The sequence below is a fragment of the Caloenas nicobarica genome, chromosome Z (genome assembly GCF_036013445.1).
Source record: "Caloenas nicobarica isolate bCalNic1 chromosome Z, bCalNic1.hap1, whole genome shotgun sequence".
Taxonomy (NCBI): domain Eukaryota; kingdom Metazoa; phylum Chordata; class Aves; order Columbiformes; family Columbidae; genus Caloenas; species Caloenas nicobarica.
The window spans coordinates 99,371,339-99,390,720 of NC_088284.1; the positions used below are offsets into that span (position 1 = coordinate 99,371,339).

The 19,382-nt window shown below is 42.3% G+C and overlaps 1 protein-coding gene across 1 annotated transcript in view; it reads right to left on the reverse strand.

Moving 5' to 3' along the window:
- The window catches only part of EIF2B3 (eukaryotic translation initiation factor 2B subunit gamma), a 98,526-nt gene that overhangs the window by 12,182 nt on the left and 66,962 nt on the right, over positions 1–19,382 (reverse strand). Inside the window, exons 7-10 of the mRNA XM_065656805.1 lie at positions 18,529–18,659; positions 17,719–17,912; positions 13,497–13,574; positions 12,641–12,789 (exon numbers count right to left, since the gene is read on the reverse strand). Coding sequence (XP_065512877.1) covers positions 12,641–12,789; positions 13,497–13,574; positions 17,719–17,912; positions 18,529–18,659 — 552 coding nt within the window. The remainder of the gene's footprint in view (positions 1–12,640; positions 12,790–13,496; positions 13,575–17,718; positions 17,913–18,528; positions 18,660–19,382) is intronic.

Consider the following 19,382-nt stretch of genomic DNA (forward strand, 5'->3'; position numbering starts at 1 on the left):
CTGCCGGGGTGGCTTCTCTGCTCAGCTCCCCGGTCAAAAAGAGGAGCAGCAGCCCAGTCCTTCCCTGCAAATTTTGCTGAGAAGTTTCACACATTCCAGCTTGCCAGGCACCAAGAAAGGGTGGCAAGAAGGGGCAGATCAATACCTCAGCTGGTTGGCTTTGTTCATGTTACGTTCAAGCACCCAAATATGATTATTCTGCAGTACTAAACCAATGAAACCCACACTGGATCTGCTCCACTTGCTTTGGATATCTTCACACTCACATAAATTTTGACACCACGAAGTCTAAAATGTTACACAGGATGGAATTTTTGCTAAAGTCACCTTCTTCCAAAATTTATTTGAATCTGCGATAACCAGCTTTCAAATCTGCTGATCTGATTGTCCAGAAAGGAAAGAAGTTGAGAGTCCAAGTTCCGGCTTCATAACTCCGTGCTGAGAGATGCCAAGTGAGTTACTGCATTGGTCTGAGCCCTTCCATGCAGTAAAATGGAAGTTATGGCTCTTTACTAATATCCTTGATGTATCCTGAAATGCTGTTGACTCAGCATCACGAGTAGTGTTAAATGGTATTAAATGTAATTTCTTTCAGAGAAAAAAAATAGCTACAATGCAAATTATTTGTTTCCTCACATTCACATGTGCAAACATAGGTATAAGTCATTGAAAGATAGAAAATTTGAAGGCACCCAGCTAAGAAGTGCCTAAAAATACTAAATCTAACACACATCAAAACCAGCTGATTTGGAAGAAGGTATAAGCAAAATGTATAACCTCAGAAAGACACAGGTAATCTGCTCCCCCATATTAATCCTCCTGTGAACCATGGTGTTTCATATCTTCTCCCCAGTACTTCTGCTAATATTATTTACACAAACTGTGGATATTCTTGCTGTCCTCAGCCAAACAGCTGACCTTTGTCTAAAGTTTTTGGCTTCAGTGACTTTCTGCATGGCAAGTTCCACAGTTTAATGACCTGCAGCCATTCCGCGCCTTGGTCACAGGCATCACCACTACTCATTGTGTTTCATCGCACCATCCAGGTGGCTTGTGGACAGAATTCTTACTCTGGAGTCTGAACTAACAGCATAGAGGAGTTTTGGTATCAGGTCAGAGCCCTGAGCCTAAATTCTGTATGGAATGGAGAGCTAGCCAGCTGTGGTCCTCGGGAGAAGGGAGAAACATCAATCCTAACTCCAGACTGCCGATCCTAAAATTAATTCCTAGTATTTTCCTGCTCACACATTGCTATTATCTAGTACACAGAATTTGCTATTAATCATATTATGGTTCTGTCGCTTGCGTGAGTGAGAGCAGAAACCATCTGCCCCACAAAACCGACATTAATTCTGCAGGAATAAAAGCAATAAAACCGGACCTCAGCTAGCAGTTACGACCCCCCTTGAACAGTCTATCCCTTCTGAACAATTATTCTTTTAACTTGCTTAAACTCCCCCTCGTCTGACCTATAAGGAGGCAATATGAGCAATTATGCTACAAGTAACCAGCTCAGGTTGCCTTGGCAAGGTTTTTACTAACATGTTAACAAGATAAAAAGCGGCAAAGATACACAGCAGACCCCCGCCTGCCTTTGCTCTCCCACTGTCACGATCTGCTTCCTTTCCAAAAGCTTCGTGTGCCCGTGCAGAGGCTCAGGCCATCGTCTTGCGCAACAGCGGTCACCGAGAGCGAGACCAACTCTGCATTGCAGCCGGGCCAGGGAAGGAATCGGTGGCGGGAGGACTGCACTCCGCTGCCATGCTGACTTGGTTTTCGGCAGGACTAGCAAAGGTGATGGGAGAGGTTGCTCATTTCCCACTGAAATGGCTCCCATCCAAAATACCTCCTCCTCCATCGCTTCGAGCCAGTCAGATGAGAGCTTTCCCCTACAAACTTTTAGGTTCCCACCATCTATCAATTCTGAGCACGAGAGCAGCCGTGAGCACACGACACCTCTTGGCGTTATCCTCACGCAGGAGGATATTCCCCAACAGAGAGGGGATTTAAGTTGGGCTGGAGTTTGGGCTGGAGAATACTGATGTGTGTTCAGAGCCTACTTGGGGATAGCTTTTCAACTCCTGGAGAAAGAATAGCATTGTAACCAAGAAACTGCTGATGACATTAACATCAAAGATGGGGGGGGTCCTGCCAAACCAACTGCTGGGAGGGACAAGACAGGGAACCAAGATGAACTTGTCTGTGCCAGGTGCTCACAAACCAACCAACCCTTCCCCAGTGCCAGCGTAAAATGAAACCCAAGAACGTCGCCACTCCAGGATTTTCTTAAAACTTATAAATCCAACCAACTGCAGAAGTTTAAAAACCATACTCAACGCTCAGATTACTCTAATCACACAAACCAGCAGCGAATCCGGCTTTTATTGCTCAAGTGGAACAAAACTTCAAGAGATAAAAACACAATTTGTGGGTGTTCCCTTCACCCGCTGACAGATGTAACACAGCCATTTTGAAACCACTTGTAAATGCCTTTTATTTTTTTAAAAAAAGTATGTTATAAAGCCTGCCAAGAGAAGTATTTTGTGTGTTTATTTAATTTTTACTATTTTTTTAAGTTGAAGAGTAAGGAATAAATTTTTATTCTCTTACAGGCTGAATATCACATCTCAAGGCACTCACGGCTCCTGCCTTGCTTAACAATTAGGAGCAATTAGTCCTCAAAGGTGCTCCAACAGCATTCAGCTTCATCGACACTGTTGTGTGTGCGCATACGAGAACATTTGATGTACTGCTTTATAATGCAAACCATATTTATTTTTTTTTCCCGAAAATGTAGTATATTTTTAAACTTTTCAGCACGGTGAAAACGGATATCTTCTGACCTTAAAATCCAAAGAGCATGTTCAAACCCACAAGAGGAACTAATTTGGGGCATTTGATTTATGGCTGAAATTTCAATTTGAATTTGTTTTAAGTGTGATCACAAACTGAAAGTCTGGCAGCTGGGTGTTTTTCAGAAAATAAATAAAAATATTCAGTGTGTGTCTGCATTCTAGAGAGAGCATTTTACAAGCCCAGTCCTGTAGCGGGAACAGATGTAGCGAAGACGTTAATTTGTTGTACAGGTACAATGTGCAAATGGAAGCATATGAAGGCGAGTGTGCTGGACGCCTGTGTATGCGTCCATGCGGGTCTGTTCCGCGCCTGCATCTGAGACACAGAGAGGCTGACTTTGGGGTGGGTTTTTTTGAAAGTGAGAGAACAAGAGCAAAAGGCGTAGTGGCCAAGGAGGCATGGGGGGATTACAAGGATTTAGGTCTTTAAACTGCAGACCACCTAACAAGATCACTCTGAAATGCCACTAATTTCAGTTAAGGCCACAGACCTCCCTTCCTCTGCCCTCCCTCTCTCCCCCATTGTAAACAACTAATCCCAGCAGAAAACAACAGAGAGCAAAATGTACACACATTCTGCAACATTCCAGGTCCTTCTTTATCTTTTATTTATTTTTCTAAAAGGTCAGCCTATGTATGGAGGGAGGGGAGAGGGGAAGAAAGCCAAAAAACCTCAAGTCCATCTCTTGTGTGGGCTTGAAGGAAGCTGGGAGAAAGCAAAGTCCAAGAGCATACAATATGGAGCTTTTATAGCACAGCAATTCCTGGACTCGGCTTACTTTCCCCTCCCTCTATTTGTGGCAAAGTCACATAGCTTTAAACCAGAGGACAGGGTGGTCGATTACATCTGAAAGAAATGTAAAGAATTGAGAAAGAATTCAATCTCCTGTCGAAATTATAAATAAGGAAGTATTAGTCCCAGAGACAGGCTGATTTACGCAGCCCTGGAACTGCTGACTTTCAGCCTGAGTATCAGTCTATAAATCAAACTCTTAAATCAAGTGTGTCAATCGTTGCAGCGCTGCGATACTTAGGAAAAGCAAGGCACCTACCACTGAAAGCAGGAAGATTGCCAGGGGACTGAGGTACCGTACCCTTCTTAATTTTCTCAAGTGTAAATCTGAGATCAAACATCCTTTGGGGGAACGGGAAATCAAAATACCCAGCGCTCAGCACACCAGGAGCAGGCTGCAGGAGTCCAAGACACAACCCCCTAATTACAGGCTACCCACTGATTATTTAGGACTCTGTGATTAAAGTGATGAACACTCCTGGGAGAAAGGGGCTTAAGTAACTGAGGTCAAGACCTCAACTGCAGCTCTCGCCCTAGTTGTGCAAGCTTAGGAAGGTATGAATGTCACAGGTTTGCCTTACAGCAAATCTCCTGAAATGCCAATGGAAGTTATCCAGGTCTGCTAGTTTAATCCAATTGTGCCAAAAACCCGACATAATCTCTGTTGGGCAGCAAAGCAAATGAGGTGTCTAAAATGCAACACTTAAAACTATACACTCACGAGGAAGAAAGAGCCCGGAGCACAAAGCTTGGGACAGCCTGTTGGTGCTGCTCCGCTATGCCATGAAGTTGGGTCTCTTGCTTCTTCAGATGAGCTACGAAATGGAGAGACTAATTCAGGAGTTAAAAGCAAAGGGTGACATGCCTCGGCAGCTACTTTGCTGACTGAGGGGTAACAGCTGTGGATTCCCCTGGGAGCAACATCCCATTCTGCCCTGACCAAGAAGATAACAGGCACAACAGGCACCTTAATAACGCTGAGAGGTGGCAAGGAGGCAAGTAGAGTTCTAAAACCTACCAGCAACCCCTCAAGGAATCCCCCGTTAGCTAGGGAGTTGGTGGCTGGGACATGCGATCACAGGAGCGAGGCACAAAGACCACAGGAAAACAGAGAAGAGCCAAAACCACCACTAGGCAACTGACGAACCTGAAATGCCTTCACCAGCATGCTTTACACACCAAAACATTTTTACACTGACACGCTTTTACACACTAACAAGCGAACTCAGGGCACTGTGAATCTCACATTATACACTCAAGTAAATACCAAAGACTACAATAGATGCCAGCAGTACGTGCTATAATTTATAGATACATTTCAAAGCAAGCATTCTTAAGTGAATTTGGGCTTTGATCTCCTGTTTTTCCCCTTGGGGGTAACAAAAACATTCTACCAACCCCCCTAAATTCTTCACCCGTCTCTGAGGGTGTTTTCGCTAAGAAACTTGTTTCATGTCTCTTTTCTAGCCAAGCTCATCACTGTGGTATGGCTCCTTTACACTTCTTCCCCACACCCTAAACATTTTGCATTACATATTATATATACTTGCCAGCACTCGTATTTTCCAGTGAAAGTTCAACTGACCTTAAAGGATTGCCTCAAACCTACCTTAATGTGTTTTATTAAGTGAAACTTAGGCTGTGGGGGGAGGTCGCCTGGAAGGTTGTGCCTCACCTCTGAAACTTCAGTTAAATCCATCTGATCTTGGAACAAACAAATTGGTGGCCTTTTATGTAGCTGTGAGCTTGGTTTTGCACACTTCAGCAAAAGTACGCTGCAAGGAGCTTTACACCAGGAAACCCCACACGCAGGAAAACTGAGCTCCCTCTGGATTCTCTTTTGCAGAATGGGAAGGCCACGTCCTGCACGATTTTACAGACACTCAGCTGATGCCTGGGAAAAGCTATAGATGTCTATGTGAAGGCAACAAAGCAGAAAAATTATATATTCGCTCTCATCTCTGGGTTTGCTTTACTTTCTCGCTAGCTGGCAGTCAGGCTGAGCAGGGTAACTGGCATACACAATAGAAAGACACTTTCTGTGGGGTTTTTCAAGGGCAATTCTGGGTCGAGAGCTGTAGCTCTCCATAGGACATTATTGGTTAAATCAGCTTCTGTATCATATGGGCTAGGCTGATGGAGAAAAAGGATTTTCTAAATGTCACCCTTACAAATAGAGCCTGCCATCTTAGAGCCAAGCTGAACTTGTTCAACCCCACAGTCCCCTTATGAACTTACACGCACGATTCTGGCACAATGTGATAAGCTCTTCCTTTTCCATACCCAGGTTGGGGAAGATTTTCAAGAGCATCAGAGATATTTACACCTGGATTCCCACAACAACCCAACAGCAACCAGTTGCTTGTGAAAAATCCCCATCCCCAATTAGACCCATGTGGCTAGCAGGAGGCAGAAGCTTATTTACAGTTCTGAAGTCTGACATAACCCCAGCCACCTGAAGAAGCAGACCAGAAGAATGAGAAGAGCTGTTTTAAAATGCCACTTTTCAGAGATGATCTGTGGTTTAAGTTCAACATTTGATGTACTAGACGATTGGAAAATTGTGAAGAGCTCCCTGCACTCTCAGGGAAACATCTGCATCTGAGATCAAAGAACAGGCGATTTATTTAAGACAGATCGATGTACCAGGAAGCTAGCCAGAAGAAAAATTTTTTTTGGAGGAGCTGCTAGTAATAATGGTCCAGACATTCACAAGATAATAGGTACTATATGAGAAATATCCTAAATACATTAGATACGGCAGAATTTGACTTCAGTTGAAAGTAACTGAAAGTAGCCCTGCAAGTAGCCCAACCGCTTCCTGCTCACTGCTTTCCTAGTTTGCCCTTTCTTCTTCAATTTGTCTTCCTGAAAGCAAATTCTGCCAGCCAGAGGTTGTCTCTATTCAGTATCTTATACAGAACATGCATTGAATTAAATAGTAGAATGAAAATGATGGTTCCTGAGCAAAAACATTTACAGTTTAAAAGCAAGAGGTGTGACAAAAAGGACAAAACATAATTAATACACAATCAAGAGAAATAATAGCTCTTTTTTACATGCAAGGACTATACCTAGCTTTCTTCATACATTCATGTTTATCGACATCCACAATATACTTTATCCATATATATATTTTATCCATATAGTTAAGCTAAACATGTGCCTTTTCTGAATCAAGTTCTCACTTTACATGTGCTTTCTGCAATATCTATTCTAAAGTAATTCTTATTTCTAGGGTGAGCATAGGGCAGGGGGGCAGCTCACACAGTGGTGTGAGACCAAGTGTCAAGAAGACCAGAGCCATCTTAAAAAATGGTTCAAGATACAAAATGTTTGGGAATCCCAGCGTAAGCAAATCTTTATTTCCAGCTTTGCAAGCTATGGTGCTGGAAACAATTTCATATCTTCATTCCTTCTCATGAGGGAATTTACTGTAAAATATATTTTACTATTTCAACAAATGTCGCCTTGGCAATAGGATCATTCCTTTGTACTGCCATTATCCAAGGGGAAAAAACCTACTTATGTGCTGAACCCCAATAAACTCTCAATTCCATCCTGGTTTTAATTAGAACTTTCTTCAAACTGCTGACTGTTTCTACATCAGGTGCTGATTTGGCGCTATTGAGGAAACAACCAATAAACTTCGCAATCAATCTGCAGTTAGTAGTCAATCCAGCTTGTCTTGCTTGTTGTTTTCTTCCTTTGCACATTTTCTCATAGAAAGTAGCAATAAATTGGAGACATGTGGTAAACCAGAGTAGCCTTTAACCAGTCACACGTGGTCTCTCTCTAGTCCCCTTACTGAGTAACATTACAGCATCTGTGCCATCTACTTTCACACAGGTAGCCAGAACACCTTTAAGAAAATCCAACACGTAACTTACTATCTTCACATGATTGAGCAAAGAGGACGTTCATTCTGGCTGACATAACATTTTTGGTGCCAGTCCTTCCTCCACAAATCTGGGTACTTTAGTCCTTCATTCAAATTTTTAATCCAGCCTTTTCTTTCCACCCAGCGAGTCAGAACTCCTCAAGGTTTACCACATCTCCTCCTGGGACTTGTCTCGCTTTCCCTCTGTCCTCAATATTCACGTCACCTCCCCGCAGCTTTCGTAACCCGCAGCGCTTGGTGTCACCTCCCTTGCATTCCGAGTTCCCTGATGCTGACAGGCTCTGCAGTTTGCTGGCATCATGTGCAGCCTGACCTGAAACAAATCTGCTTGTCTTTTTAACCCCTTCGCTTTCCAAAAGCTAACCTTAGCAGCGCGTCTTATGGGGAATTTCAGCAGTTCTTTTGGGGTAGTATGTTTTTATGTAGTTCCACCAACATACTGTAAACTTTACAAACACAACAAGGAGACAAGGTTATTGTTCAATAGCTCCTGCCCCTGCACACACACGAGAACCTCAGTCACATCTGCAATCCCAGTCTTACAGTTCCTGAACCAAGATTGACATGGCTTAACTAAGCGTGGCTTACTGTGGACTTGATACTTATCCAAGCTTCTCATACTTGCCTCCTCAACTAACCTCTAAGTAGTCCAAAGAAAAAGGTTTTTTTTCCCCACTGTAGTCCCATCTCTTGAATCTTTCCCACGAAAACATTCATTTTCCATGACCAAGGAAGAAGGATATACTGCACACATGACAAAATGGCCAATCTCCTTTCAGTAAGTGTATACACTGAGATAGTTTTACTAACAAACAAGAGATTTCGAAATCTTTATCTGCAGGGATGGAATAAAGGATTCGACATGCTTTTCCTGTTAATATTATTTGTAATGCTCAGAGCACTTCAGCACAAGGTCTGTACGACCAGAGCAATTAGATGTTCCTTCTGCCAGAAATTAAGAAACTAAGTAAAACTACAAGATGGGTAAAAATAAAGCAAATGTTTGGAAAAAACAAAGAAACAAACCCCACCACCAAACCCAACAAAATAATAATTAAAAAACCCAATCAAACAAAAAACCCGACAAACCACAAACCCCAAACAAACCCAACAACAACAAAAACCAACCAACCAACAACACAACCAAACCAACCACCAACTGCCATAACAAAAGCCAAAACAGGAACCTGGAAGTAAATTCATCCATCCCTATGTAGGTCTCATTTCAGGGAAGCTAAGCATTTCTATGTACCAAATGAAACACAGTTATGTCACTCAGGTCAGTATAATTCATTGCCAGACTGTGTGCAAGTCCCAACAGCAGTAATTTCTGTTCTATGAAGAGATCAGGGTGGAGTTAGAATCACAGAATCATTTGGGTTGGAAGTGACCTCCAAAGCTCATCTAGTCCAACCCCTTGCCATGAGCAGGGACATCTTCAACCAGATCAGGTTGCTGAGAGCCCCGTCCAGACTGGCCTTAAATGTCTCCAGGGATGGGGCATCCACCACCTCTCTGGGCAACCTGGGCCAGTGTTTCACCACCCTCATTGTAAGTAATTTCTTCCTTACATTTAGTCTAAATCTCCCCACTTTTAGTTTAAAACCATTGCCCCTTGTCCTATCACAACAGGCCCCCATCTTTCTTATAAGCCCCCTTTAAGTACTCAAAAGTCTGCAAAAAGTTCTCCCTGGAGGCCTCTGTTCTCCAGGCTCAACAACCTCAAGTGAAGACTGAGGCAAAAAAGTTGCCGAGCATCTCAGCCTTCTCTTTGTCTGTTGTCACCAGTTTTCCAGTCTTGCTCATCAGGGGGGATAAATCTATCAGAGACATCACTTCTCATTTGGAAATGGCACAATCACCCTTCAGAACAAGTTTTGGTCAGTGTGCCAGTGTTACAGCTTGTTCCAGGGGACTCCTGCACCAAAGCCACAGCAATGCAGGGACCCTGTTGTACGACACCACCTCCACCGCAAACAGAACAAACACAAGGGGCTGCCCCAAGCTACTACAGAGACTGAGGACACCTGCAGCTACTGCAGGAGCATTTGGATACACAAAGTTTTCAAGTGGCCTATAATTTCAGCTTGATTAGTAGATTTTCTCCAACTATGTAACTCAGTGTGGTCATTTGTCACTGAGCTCTGGGGAGCCATACAGAGGGAAACAGGAACTGATCATTGCTGCAGGCTGTCACCTGGGCAGGCAGCATCTCTCAGCACTTGTGCTGTTGTATAAATTACATCCCTCCCAGCTTGGTCAAGTATGTCCATCATTCAGTACACATGTAATCTTCGCTATTTTATTGCCTCATTGATGGAAGAATTAGCTGCGCAGTGGGAAACACATTAAGAAAGGACTACCAATTATTTTGCACACATTACTAACTTCTTTAATCCCCTGTAATCTCTTCTAAGGGAGGGATTCATATCTACTCAAATCACTTCACGGGAGACACATATAACGTAACAGAAGCCCTACGCACCAGGGAAAAGAAAAAACCCTGCTACTGGTCCTCCAGAGTACTAAATGCACCAGCCATTGCTGGAGAACAGATCGTAATTTGCAAACAGTATGTAATGGCTCTGCCCAAGCTAACCCTTGATCCATTCGGGTGGGAAGGTCGTCATCATCTAGGTCATAACCTCTTTTTCTCCAATAATGAGCCAACCACAGCCTAACAGGAACCTAGTTTTGTTCTAAGCACCTTGTGATGTTCCCATCTGCCCAGGAACAATCTATTTATCTGTTTCAGAAGCTGGTATCAAATGCGGTGAGGCTATTTGAAACCTTTTTATGTTTTGGAGATGTAATTTGTGGATCTTGAAGCCGCAGGAACTATGGCAGAGAATCATCAAATCACATTACAGGGAAACCATTGAGAGATAAAACAATTAAGATGTATATTCTTTAAGTGACACAGTTTTTATCCACTTCTCAGTGCAATTCCGGAACTTTATAACATGCAATACTTTAGACGGTGTTAAAATCGGCTTACTTGTTAGACATTTGCTATGCAACAAAAAATAAATTAGATCTGTCAAGGCACTTTATATGCTCACTTCGACTCATCAGCCAACATATACTGACTTTCCAATTAAAGTCCAAGATGTTTTCTGAAGTTGGTGATGAGATAAAGCCTGCGTTATTTTAGAGACACTTGGGAGAAGAGATGTTTGTGAAGATAAGTTGTCCATTGTGGGCAGTTTAAAGCAAAACCACATATAATTCATCCACCTGTTGCAAATGGATCCATCAACACGTATAAGAATCATTCACATTTTAACAAAAATCTATCAGATTTAATAAAAGTCAAAGAGGGTCAAAGTACATAGAATTCTTCACTAAGTTACAAGCAAGACTTCTTTCAACAAAACTCAGCAGCTAGGATATTTCTGTACCTTTCTACCTGTGTGTGCATGACTTCATACCCCTCTAAGCTTAAGATTTGTCATGATACAATAAGAAATACTTTATCAGCTCGGTATCTGTGCAGATCTACACAATACAAATTACAGTATGCTTTGAAATAAAACTCCATGGTCAAAAATTTTAATTCTGGTTGGAGAGGAATAATTACAAATTCAACTCCAGTGCCTCAGTGTGCAGTAACCACAGAGCAGCTAAAGGGGATAAACCCCCAGGGAATACGAGGTTTTTCACTCAATCTGGTTACATTGTTTTCACCAAGAGTGACTAGGGATGACATTGTTTTCCAGAAATTCACAAAAATGTTACCTCAAAAGTTAGTTCATCCCTCTTAAAAAATAATATATCACCATCTTTATGATGCTTGTGAAGTTTTGTGGAATTTGACTCTGGGCTTGATTTAGAAGTGAACAATACTATATACCAGTGCAGACAAACACAAGCTGATTTTGGACTCTTCATAAAAATAGCACTATTTATACACTTAGCTGCCTATGTGATTTAATGGTAGAGCCACTCACCTCATATGCAAAACCACACCATTACCACTGTGGCATCAATTCATTAATCAAAATGACAGAGGGTCTCATGATCAAATGAGAGAGGTTCCGGTACTTCTTGTGACAGCAGTGCTTGTGATACTGCCATACCGGATCCATTTGTGATTGAACTGGAAACCAGCTATTTTCTATGCTCAACAGAATTCTGATTTATGATGTGCTTGAAGTTACTGTGGATTTCTATTAAAGACAAACACTTGGCAGTAAGGTACCATACGTACCTGTAATTTAGTTATGTAACAGCAGTATCCTCCATAGACCCCACATCCTTTGGGGTTTTTTGTTTTTATGATATGCAACTTTCAGAGCCAACTTGGCATTTTTTAGGAGTTTGGCCTTTTTCCTGAGGCCCTAAGCAAACCTCAAGCCATGAAGGAGCAGGGAATTAATACAGGCCTGCACAGACTCAATCAGCAGTTTCCTCTCCACTGACATCCACAGGAAGCCAGCATGTATGGAAAGATGGGAGCATGCAGACAGCAACAACTACAGATAGGCCACTTTTCCCACATTTGGAAATGAACAGCTCAAGGCTACCTATTTAGTTAGTGTCTCTAATGCACGGGAAACCTCGACTAGCTGGCAGATTTCCTCTTTGAAAAGTTTATTCACTTATCCTATTACTCAACATACACAATGGTAAAGTAAAGCTGCAAGATGACAAAAAAGCGCCAAAGAAAATGACATTTTAGGTGAAGCTGTAATCTTCAAAGATGATAACATTTGTAGCTAGTAAGTGTACCACTTTAAAATATGCTTCGTGCCCCAAGTATTTTAGGTATATTCATAGACCCAGCCACTAAAATAAAGCTTGGATGACACACAAGCTCACACAGACTCAACTACTTACACATTCTGAATATGATATGATTTCCTCTAAAAAGACGACATTTATATTCCAAGACTGCAGCCACCTCATTAATTCAACTTGCTTGTGCATTTGTAGCATGTTTATAGAGACCTATTTCTGACTCGGTCACACACTCCCGGTATCAACTGTTCTGGCTGAGGATTGCTTACAGGACAAAAATTACTGACTCAGAATCTATCTAGAAAAAGAAACCGCAAGTTTAGGGGACCAAGATACAAAGAGGTGACATACCCTTCCTCAATTGTAACAGAATTCATGATGATGCAGTTTGTTATCTTAACTTTGTCTTTTATGGTACACATGCTGCCGATGATGGAGTGTTTAATGGATGTCTTCTCTCCCACTTGTGTGGATGACCCAATGATGCTGTCTGATCCAACCTAGGGAAGAAAAGAACAGAAACTGGCAAAAGTACCTGGATCTCTCTGATGTGTGTTCTCCATACCTGTGTTCCAAACAGCATATCTCAATCACTCTTCAGTAAAGTGTACCCTGCTCTACCCTTAGGGATCCTTGGCTGAGCAAAGACCTAAAAATCTGGGGCCCATCCTGTAGGCAGAGAGTTGCACAGTCTTCCTGAGGTCCATTAGCTTGGTAAAACTGCATCGGCTGGTCCATCGCTGTAGGCCTTATGCAGTAAGGTAACCACAGTAAGAATAGTCCTGCTGGTACTCACTGATTTCATGAGGGTTTGCCCAGTGAGACCTGAAAAGGAGGCTTGAAGCTGGTATTCAACCAAAATGCTTTAAGAAGCAGCAGAGCTAAAATACTGACCCTTTCTGAGTTTAGTGCCCTTTGGGAGGCAAACTGCTCACCTACCATGAACTGCCATTAGGGAACAAGAGACTGCGGTGTCTGGCTTGGGAATAAGATAGAATTTTTACCAAACATTTTTAAAAACAGAGACTGAAAGGCAGGAACCCATGAGTGAGCCTATGTGGAGACTCTGGGCTGTATCATTCACATTTTAATTCTGTACTTCAGAACTCAGTTTCACTTCCAACAGTGAGACTGAATTTTAGGAAGCAGTTCTTGAAGAAAAGGGCATGCAAACTGTATTGAAAGAGCAGAGAAAGGGAACACTTACCATGCCTCTGTCAGTGATCTGTGCAGACCCATGAACCAGTGGCTCTTCCAGACCCAGATGAAGCAATAACTTGGGAACCTGGAAGGAAAAACCCACATCACAAGTTAATGTGACAGTGCTGTACCCGCATGTTACATAAACAACTCAAAGATGGCTTTGGTTTCCATTGCAGCTATGAGTATATCATAAACATTTTAACTTCTAGGAAAATGTATGTTTCTGCATTTTGTATCTGCAACCAGATACATGTGTGATTTATCATCTTCCCCTTTGGTAAAGGAGACAGGTACACTTCCACTGCAGGGTACTGCGTGTCTCCTTTCATCTCGGCTTCCCACCTGTGGAGAAGCAGTGGATGCTCATCAGTGAGCACGCTGGCTCCAGCTGAACACTGGGACATCCCGCACATTACTACCATGTCCAGCATCTGCTATTGCAAGTGCAGTTCAACGTGTTTTACACTGTTCAGTAATGCAAGAGAGAGAAGCAAGTAATCTAAAATATAAACAAGTAAACTGGGATAAAAAGATAACTATGATCAGCCCTCTCGATAAAGTAGCAGGCAAGGTACAGGCAACGAGAAAGTATTTCAGATGTTTAAGGAAAAAGAAACTAAAGTTGATCAAGTGGCTATTCCAGATGGTAGAAAGCTGAAGAAGAAAAGGCACTCGACAGAGAGAAGGCAGGTGTTAGATAAGCAGACAAAGCAGCGATGGTAAGAGAGACATGGCCCATGAGGTAGCCAAGAATGAATCCATGGAGAGCAATTCTGAACCGGCTCCTGAAAAGAAAGAGGAGCCAGTGCTGTAAAAGGATGGGATATCACTCCATCATTCCTCCTTTTCTGGGTGAAAGAGCAGCCTGAGGCATTCTGCATCTCCTGGCGTCAGGCTGGGGCCAAGGTCACACACCACAGAAGAGGCGATGACAGCACAGATGGGGATTTCAGGGGAGGTGGGAGTCTCACTGCAACACACAGACATGGGGCTGTGCAGAGTTACTTGAGTGGTGATGCAATGTGTGATGCATTGTGGCAGGACAGAGAAGGCAGTCACAGAAACACAGGAGATAGAGAAGGCGACAAAGTGATGCAGGAGTGCTCAGAGGTCTGTGTCATGACAAATCGCATGCCTGGGTGAGAGGCAGTGTGTGCTAGGGCTGGTGTGGAGCTGCACACACGGTGTTGGCAGCCAGGACGTATGCACTGACTGTCCGTCTTGGAGGTCAACTGGAGCCTCAGCACAGCGATGGTGTAACTGGGTTTGCCCAAGAGGAGGAAGCGGCACTCATTAAGTCTCTCTTTTCTCTACCCAGGCACCTATTTTCACAAAACTCTTAAGAAGGTTTATCTTTGAGATCTCTATTGCTCTGTTAAATTTGGCTGAGAGTTGCCAGCAATTTCCAAAGCTGCTGTGAAAGAGTTGCCATACAGTATGATTGTGTAAAATGACTTCCTTAGAAAGCTGGGATAACAAGAGCTGATGGCTAGGGAGGAGTGAACCTCAAGAAGCAGATCCCACAGATCTGAAGAAGTTGGGATCAGATCAGAAAAATATATCTCAAGATCTCAAATGAGATGATACCTGCAGAAAGTTGTTTGGATATTCATAATATGACCAGCCCGTTTCCCTTCCAGCATACAAGGATGGATAAATAGTGCTGTTTTTCATATGATAAGAGTTTTCACAGTTGATGCTTCATTCAGGTGAGTGAGATGAGCTCAGATGAGCTCACACCTCTGAGCTATCATTTCAGGTTGCCTGTTATCCCCAGCAGACATTTCCACATCTGTAGCTCTTTACCTCTTGAAGATGGTCCTTCCCATCAGTGTTTTCTTTGTTTTTTAAAAAACAAGAGCAGGTACGATTCTTCAGTCCAAGGTGCGGGCATGACAGAAAACTACCCACTTACCAAAACACCACAAACGAAGCCAATCTGTCTGCATAATGCTGGTGAAGAGATGTTGTCCTCACTTAACACATAACTGGGCGGCCACAACAGATAGATCCAAGAGAGGAATACACACCAAAGGATACCTACAGCATAGGCTGGAAAGATTCCTACTGCCCAGTGTTGCTCTGTGGGAAGGGAAATAAATGAGGAAAGGCTCTTGCCCTCCTCAGTGGAAAGGTGGTGTGATGAAATAAATAAAGGATTTTGTTGGCCAGAGCAAAGCCCTTATTAGAATCAGTCCATGGTAGCGCAGCTTGAGGGTTGACCCAAGAACGCTACCAGCTCAAGCATTTTGCTCTGAAAAGGAAGGTTAGAGAGGGGGCAGGAGTCAGAGGGAGTGCCTGGGTCAAGGGAAGATTTAAGATGTGTTTGGATTTAATTCATCTTACAAAGAAACTATTTCCTGCTATTGAAGATAACTCTCTCCTGAACCCACCTGCCCACACACAGGCTGCAGGCATCCATAAACCCAGCTGGAAGTGAAATGATGTGAGTAAAGTGTTTCCTCACCAGAAGGGCAATGGGTTAGGATGCCATTCCTTCCCATGGCTACTGGACTGGACTGCTACTGCTCCATGAGCCTGTCCTCTTGGACAGCAAAGTTACATGTCCCAGCTTTGCAGCCAGGGAATCAGAATCTGGTCTGTGAAGACCAAGAAAAGAGGAAACAAGACACCAAAAGTCTTCCTTAGAGACCAACAAAACAAGTAAAAAAAAAAAAAAAGCAGATAAAATTAAATGTGTATCTTTTATGAGGATTAGCAAGAGAAACAAAATGCAGTGGCACTGCAAAAAGGAACTCCTTTCTCACAACCTCTCATTAAGTTCCATTTTATGTTTTACCTCCACATAGTTTCCTTAGAAATTTTACCATTCTGGAAAAGTTAAAAATTCAAAGAAAATCCTTTCCAGCGTTGAAGGCCCCAATGTGATTTCAAAACACTAATTCTGTGTACCACCCAGGAGCAAACACATTTCCTGAACTGACCAAAATGTAGAATATTTAGGTTAGAAAAAAAACAAAAAAAACCCCAACAAAAACAACGCAAGAAAACCCACATGGAGTCTGACTGGCTCAACTCAATAACGTTTTACTGAAGTGGCTGCTGCCAAATGTACACGCACACTTCCCCTAGCAAGCGGTGTTCTCCTTTAACCCTTTGGGCACACTTGTTCCTGATATTCTTGGGGGAAGTTTTTCCTTTCTGACACCAGTGCTGCCTCCCTCCTCTCTTCCTCATGCCCTAACTCCAAAACAAATCACTTTATTGCTGTGCTCCTCTACAAGCACCAAGGAAAAAGAGCTCCAGTGTGTGAACTCACTCTGCCATGCTGCAATTTTAATTTGCATAAATTCATCCATTCATTTTGGAAAAAGAAATCAACACAATCCGAGAGCAAAGGCAAGGCAGCAACCACTTCCAGGATTCCCAATACAACTATATCGTGCTCCCAACCCCACTTCCAGAAATATTGAGTCTTTCCCCCCTGCACTCCCTGTTAAGTCTTTCAAAATGAGAGGAATTTGTTCACTCCTGAAAGCAGGAAGTTTATCACCATCAGAGTGATGTGAGAACTTGTACATTGCATCAGCCAGTGCAGTTAAAAAAAAAAAATCATATTAAAAGCTTTTAATCATCAGCTCATTAGCTAGTACAGGAGTTCTCTAATCCTCCCCTGTGATCTTCTATTTTATGAATTCTCAGTAGCATGAAAGTGAAAGTTGCAACAGGGCAACATTTCACCTCTGTGTTTACCTGGAGTGCAACTGTAGTGAAACCTGTTCATAAAATAATTATTTCATAATGGAAAGCATTAGCCAATTTGAATGTTTGGGTAGTTTAAGTCTTCCTGCAAATCATTAATAACCTTAGTCATTATCACTTAAATAAACATCTGCTAGGAAGAGTCCAGTCAGAACTGATCTTGCCTTTAGGACACGGAGGACATTGATTAAATGAGCTATCAAAGCCACTTCCAGCCTTATTTTCCATACTTATTGGCTCTTTGGCTGCAAGTCTTGCCACCTCCAAAAAACAGAAGAGTGTGTGGGATGAGGGTTTTCTCAGCTAAAAGTAAATTAGCGACAGAACTGTTTCCTGGCCTCGTGTCCTTATCCAGCAACCAGCAGGATGATGTGCTTAGATAACATGGCACCGGTTCAGTTCCCACACACCCCTCAGCTGTATCGCAGGGACCCCTCCCGGAGGGTAAAGTATCCCGTAAACTACTGCTGTATTCCCACGTGACAGTTCTGTATTTTTCTCACCTGTCGGTTAGCTTCAATATACAACCCAAGAGTATTCACTCGGTAGCACAGGCCCTCTTTCATTATATGGACGTAACAGCGCACTTTTCCTTCGTGGAGAGTTTCATTCATATCTCCTCTGTGATCATTCCAACAAGAGTTATCTGGAGCAGGTTTCAGCAAGCTATTATCTTCCTTTATGAAACTATAAATGTCTGGAGAACACACACATGCATGAAGTTAGACAGGATTTAATGAAATACTTTCTGAAGAGGAATACTATTAAAATACTGTTGGTGAAGGGAAATCTTTGCCTCACATCATCTGAATGGCAGATTTTATCACATGTAGTGAGTAAGTGCTTGTTTTTATTCTGCAGGTGGGAATCAAGGGATCAGGACAGATGCAATGTTTTGCCCAAGGTCACACAAGGAGACAGCAGAAACGTTAAAAATAAATTCCAAGATCTGAGATCCTGTCCAGTTCCCCGTGCAGGGTGGTTAAGGCTTAGTCTGTTACCCTATGCAATTTCAGGAACTTCCTCCTAAAATTACATTTTCAAAAGTGCATTTACCTATACTGTATTCCAGAAGAGAAAATACACAAACCCTAGCTGACTTGCTTTTGATTTACAGCAAAATAAGCGAGGACAAAAATATTTATATAACACACAATACTATTTGAAAAATAAGTGTAAGAGAAAAACAACCAATCAACCAACAAACAAATCCCCAAACTAGTGCTCCAGGCTAATTCTGTACTCTACTGAATAACTCAGCTGTAGCATATGGGCTTTAAAAGCCTGATCAAATCTTTGATACTCGTACTGACCTAGGGATGCTTGTTCCTTTTTCTTTTGGTCCTCTTCTTTGTTGTCTACTCTTTGCTGCAATGATGTTGGAGAAGAGAACTGTTTCCTAACCAGATGTGGAATCAGTTCACTCCGGAGAGATGAGATTGTCCTGGGGAAGGAGATGTACACATGAAGTGCATGAATGCTAAAACTTACATGCCTTCGTTTTCTTTGCATACCATTATCAGACATTTTGCACATTTTTCATGAGGATGAATCAAAATACTGGGTACTCCAATACATCTGGCACTGAGACAATGTCCACTAGTCAAGTGCTTCCTTAATGCATTAAAATATAAAGGAAGATTCAAAACAAGGAAACAGCTTCATCTTCAGAACTAATTCCCCTATATTTTAACAGAGATGCCTATAGTTTCATATGGCATCAGCCTGCAATTCATGCTTGTGTGCAGATGGGATGCAAAAAGTACCAACATCGTAATGACAAAAACTGAAGTCCACTTTATGTAGCTTAAAAAATTGTATCAATTGACAGGAAAAGAGAAAATAAAGTGCCTACAGATGAAAAACCAAAGCAGCTCCTTTTCTTTGTGATACAAATGTGGAAATGCTCAAGGATATATGAAATATCACATCCTGAACTGAAAATATTTATGATACAGACATTGATGATATCCTCCTGCTCACATGAAACATCAAGAACATCTTAAAGGCTCAGTCCTTTAGCCAAGAAAAATCAGCACATTTTAAGAACTTTAGGTACCAAAAGTTTCACATTCTTTAGGTGCCCCAATGTAAAATGCATCAGTGAATAGAAAGCTGCCAAAGGCTTCAGCTGGCAATACACTTGTCTTCCCTGCGCGCAGATTTC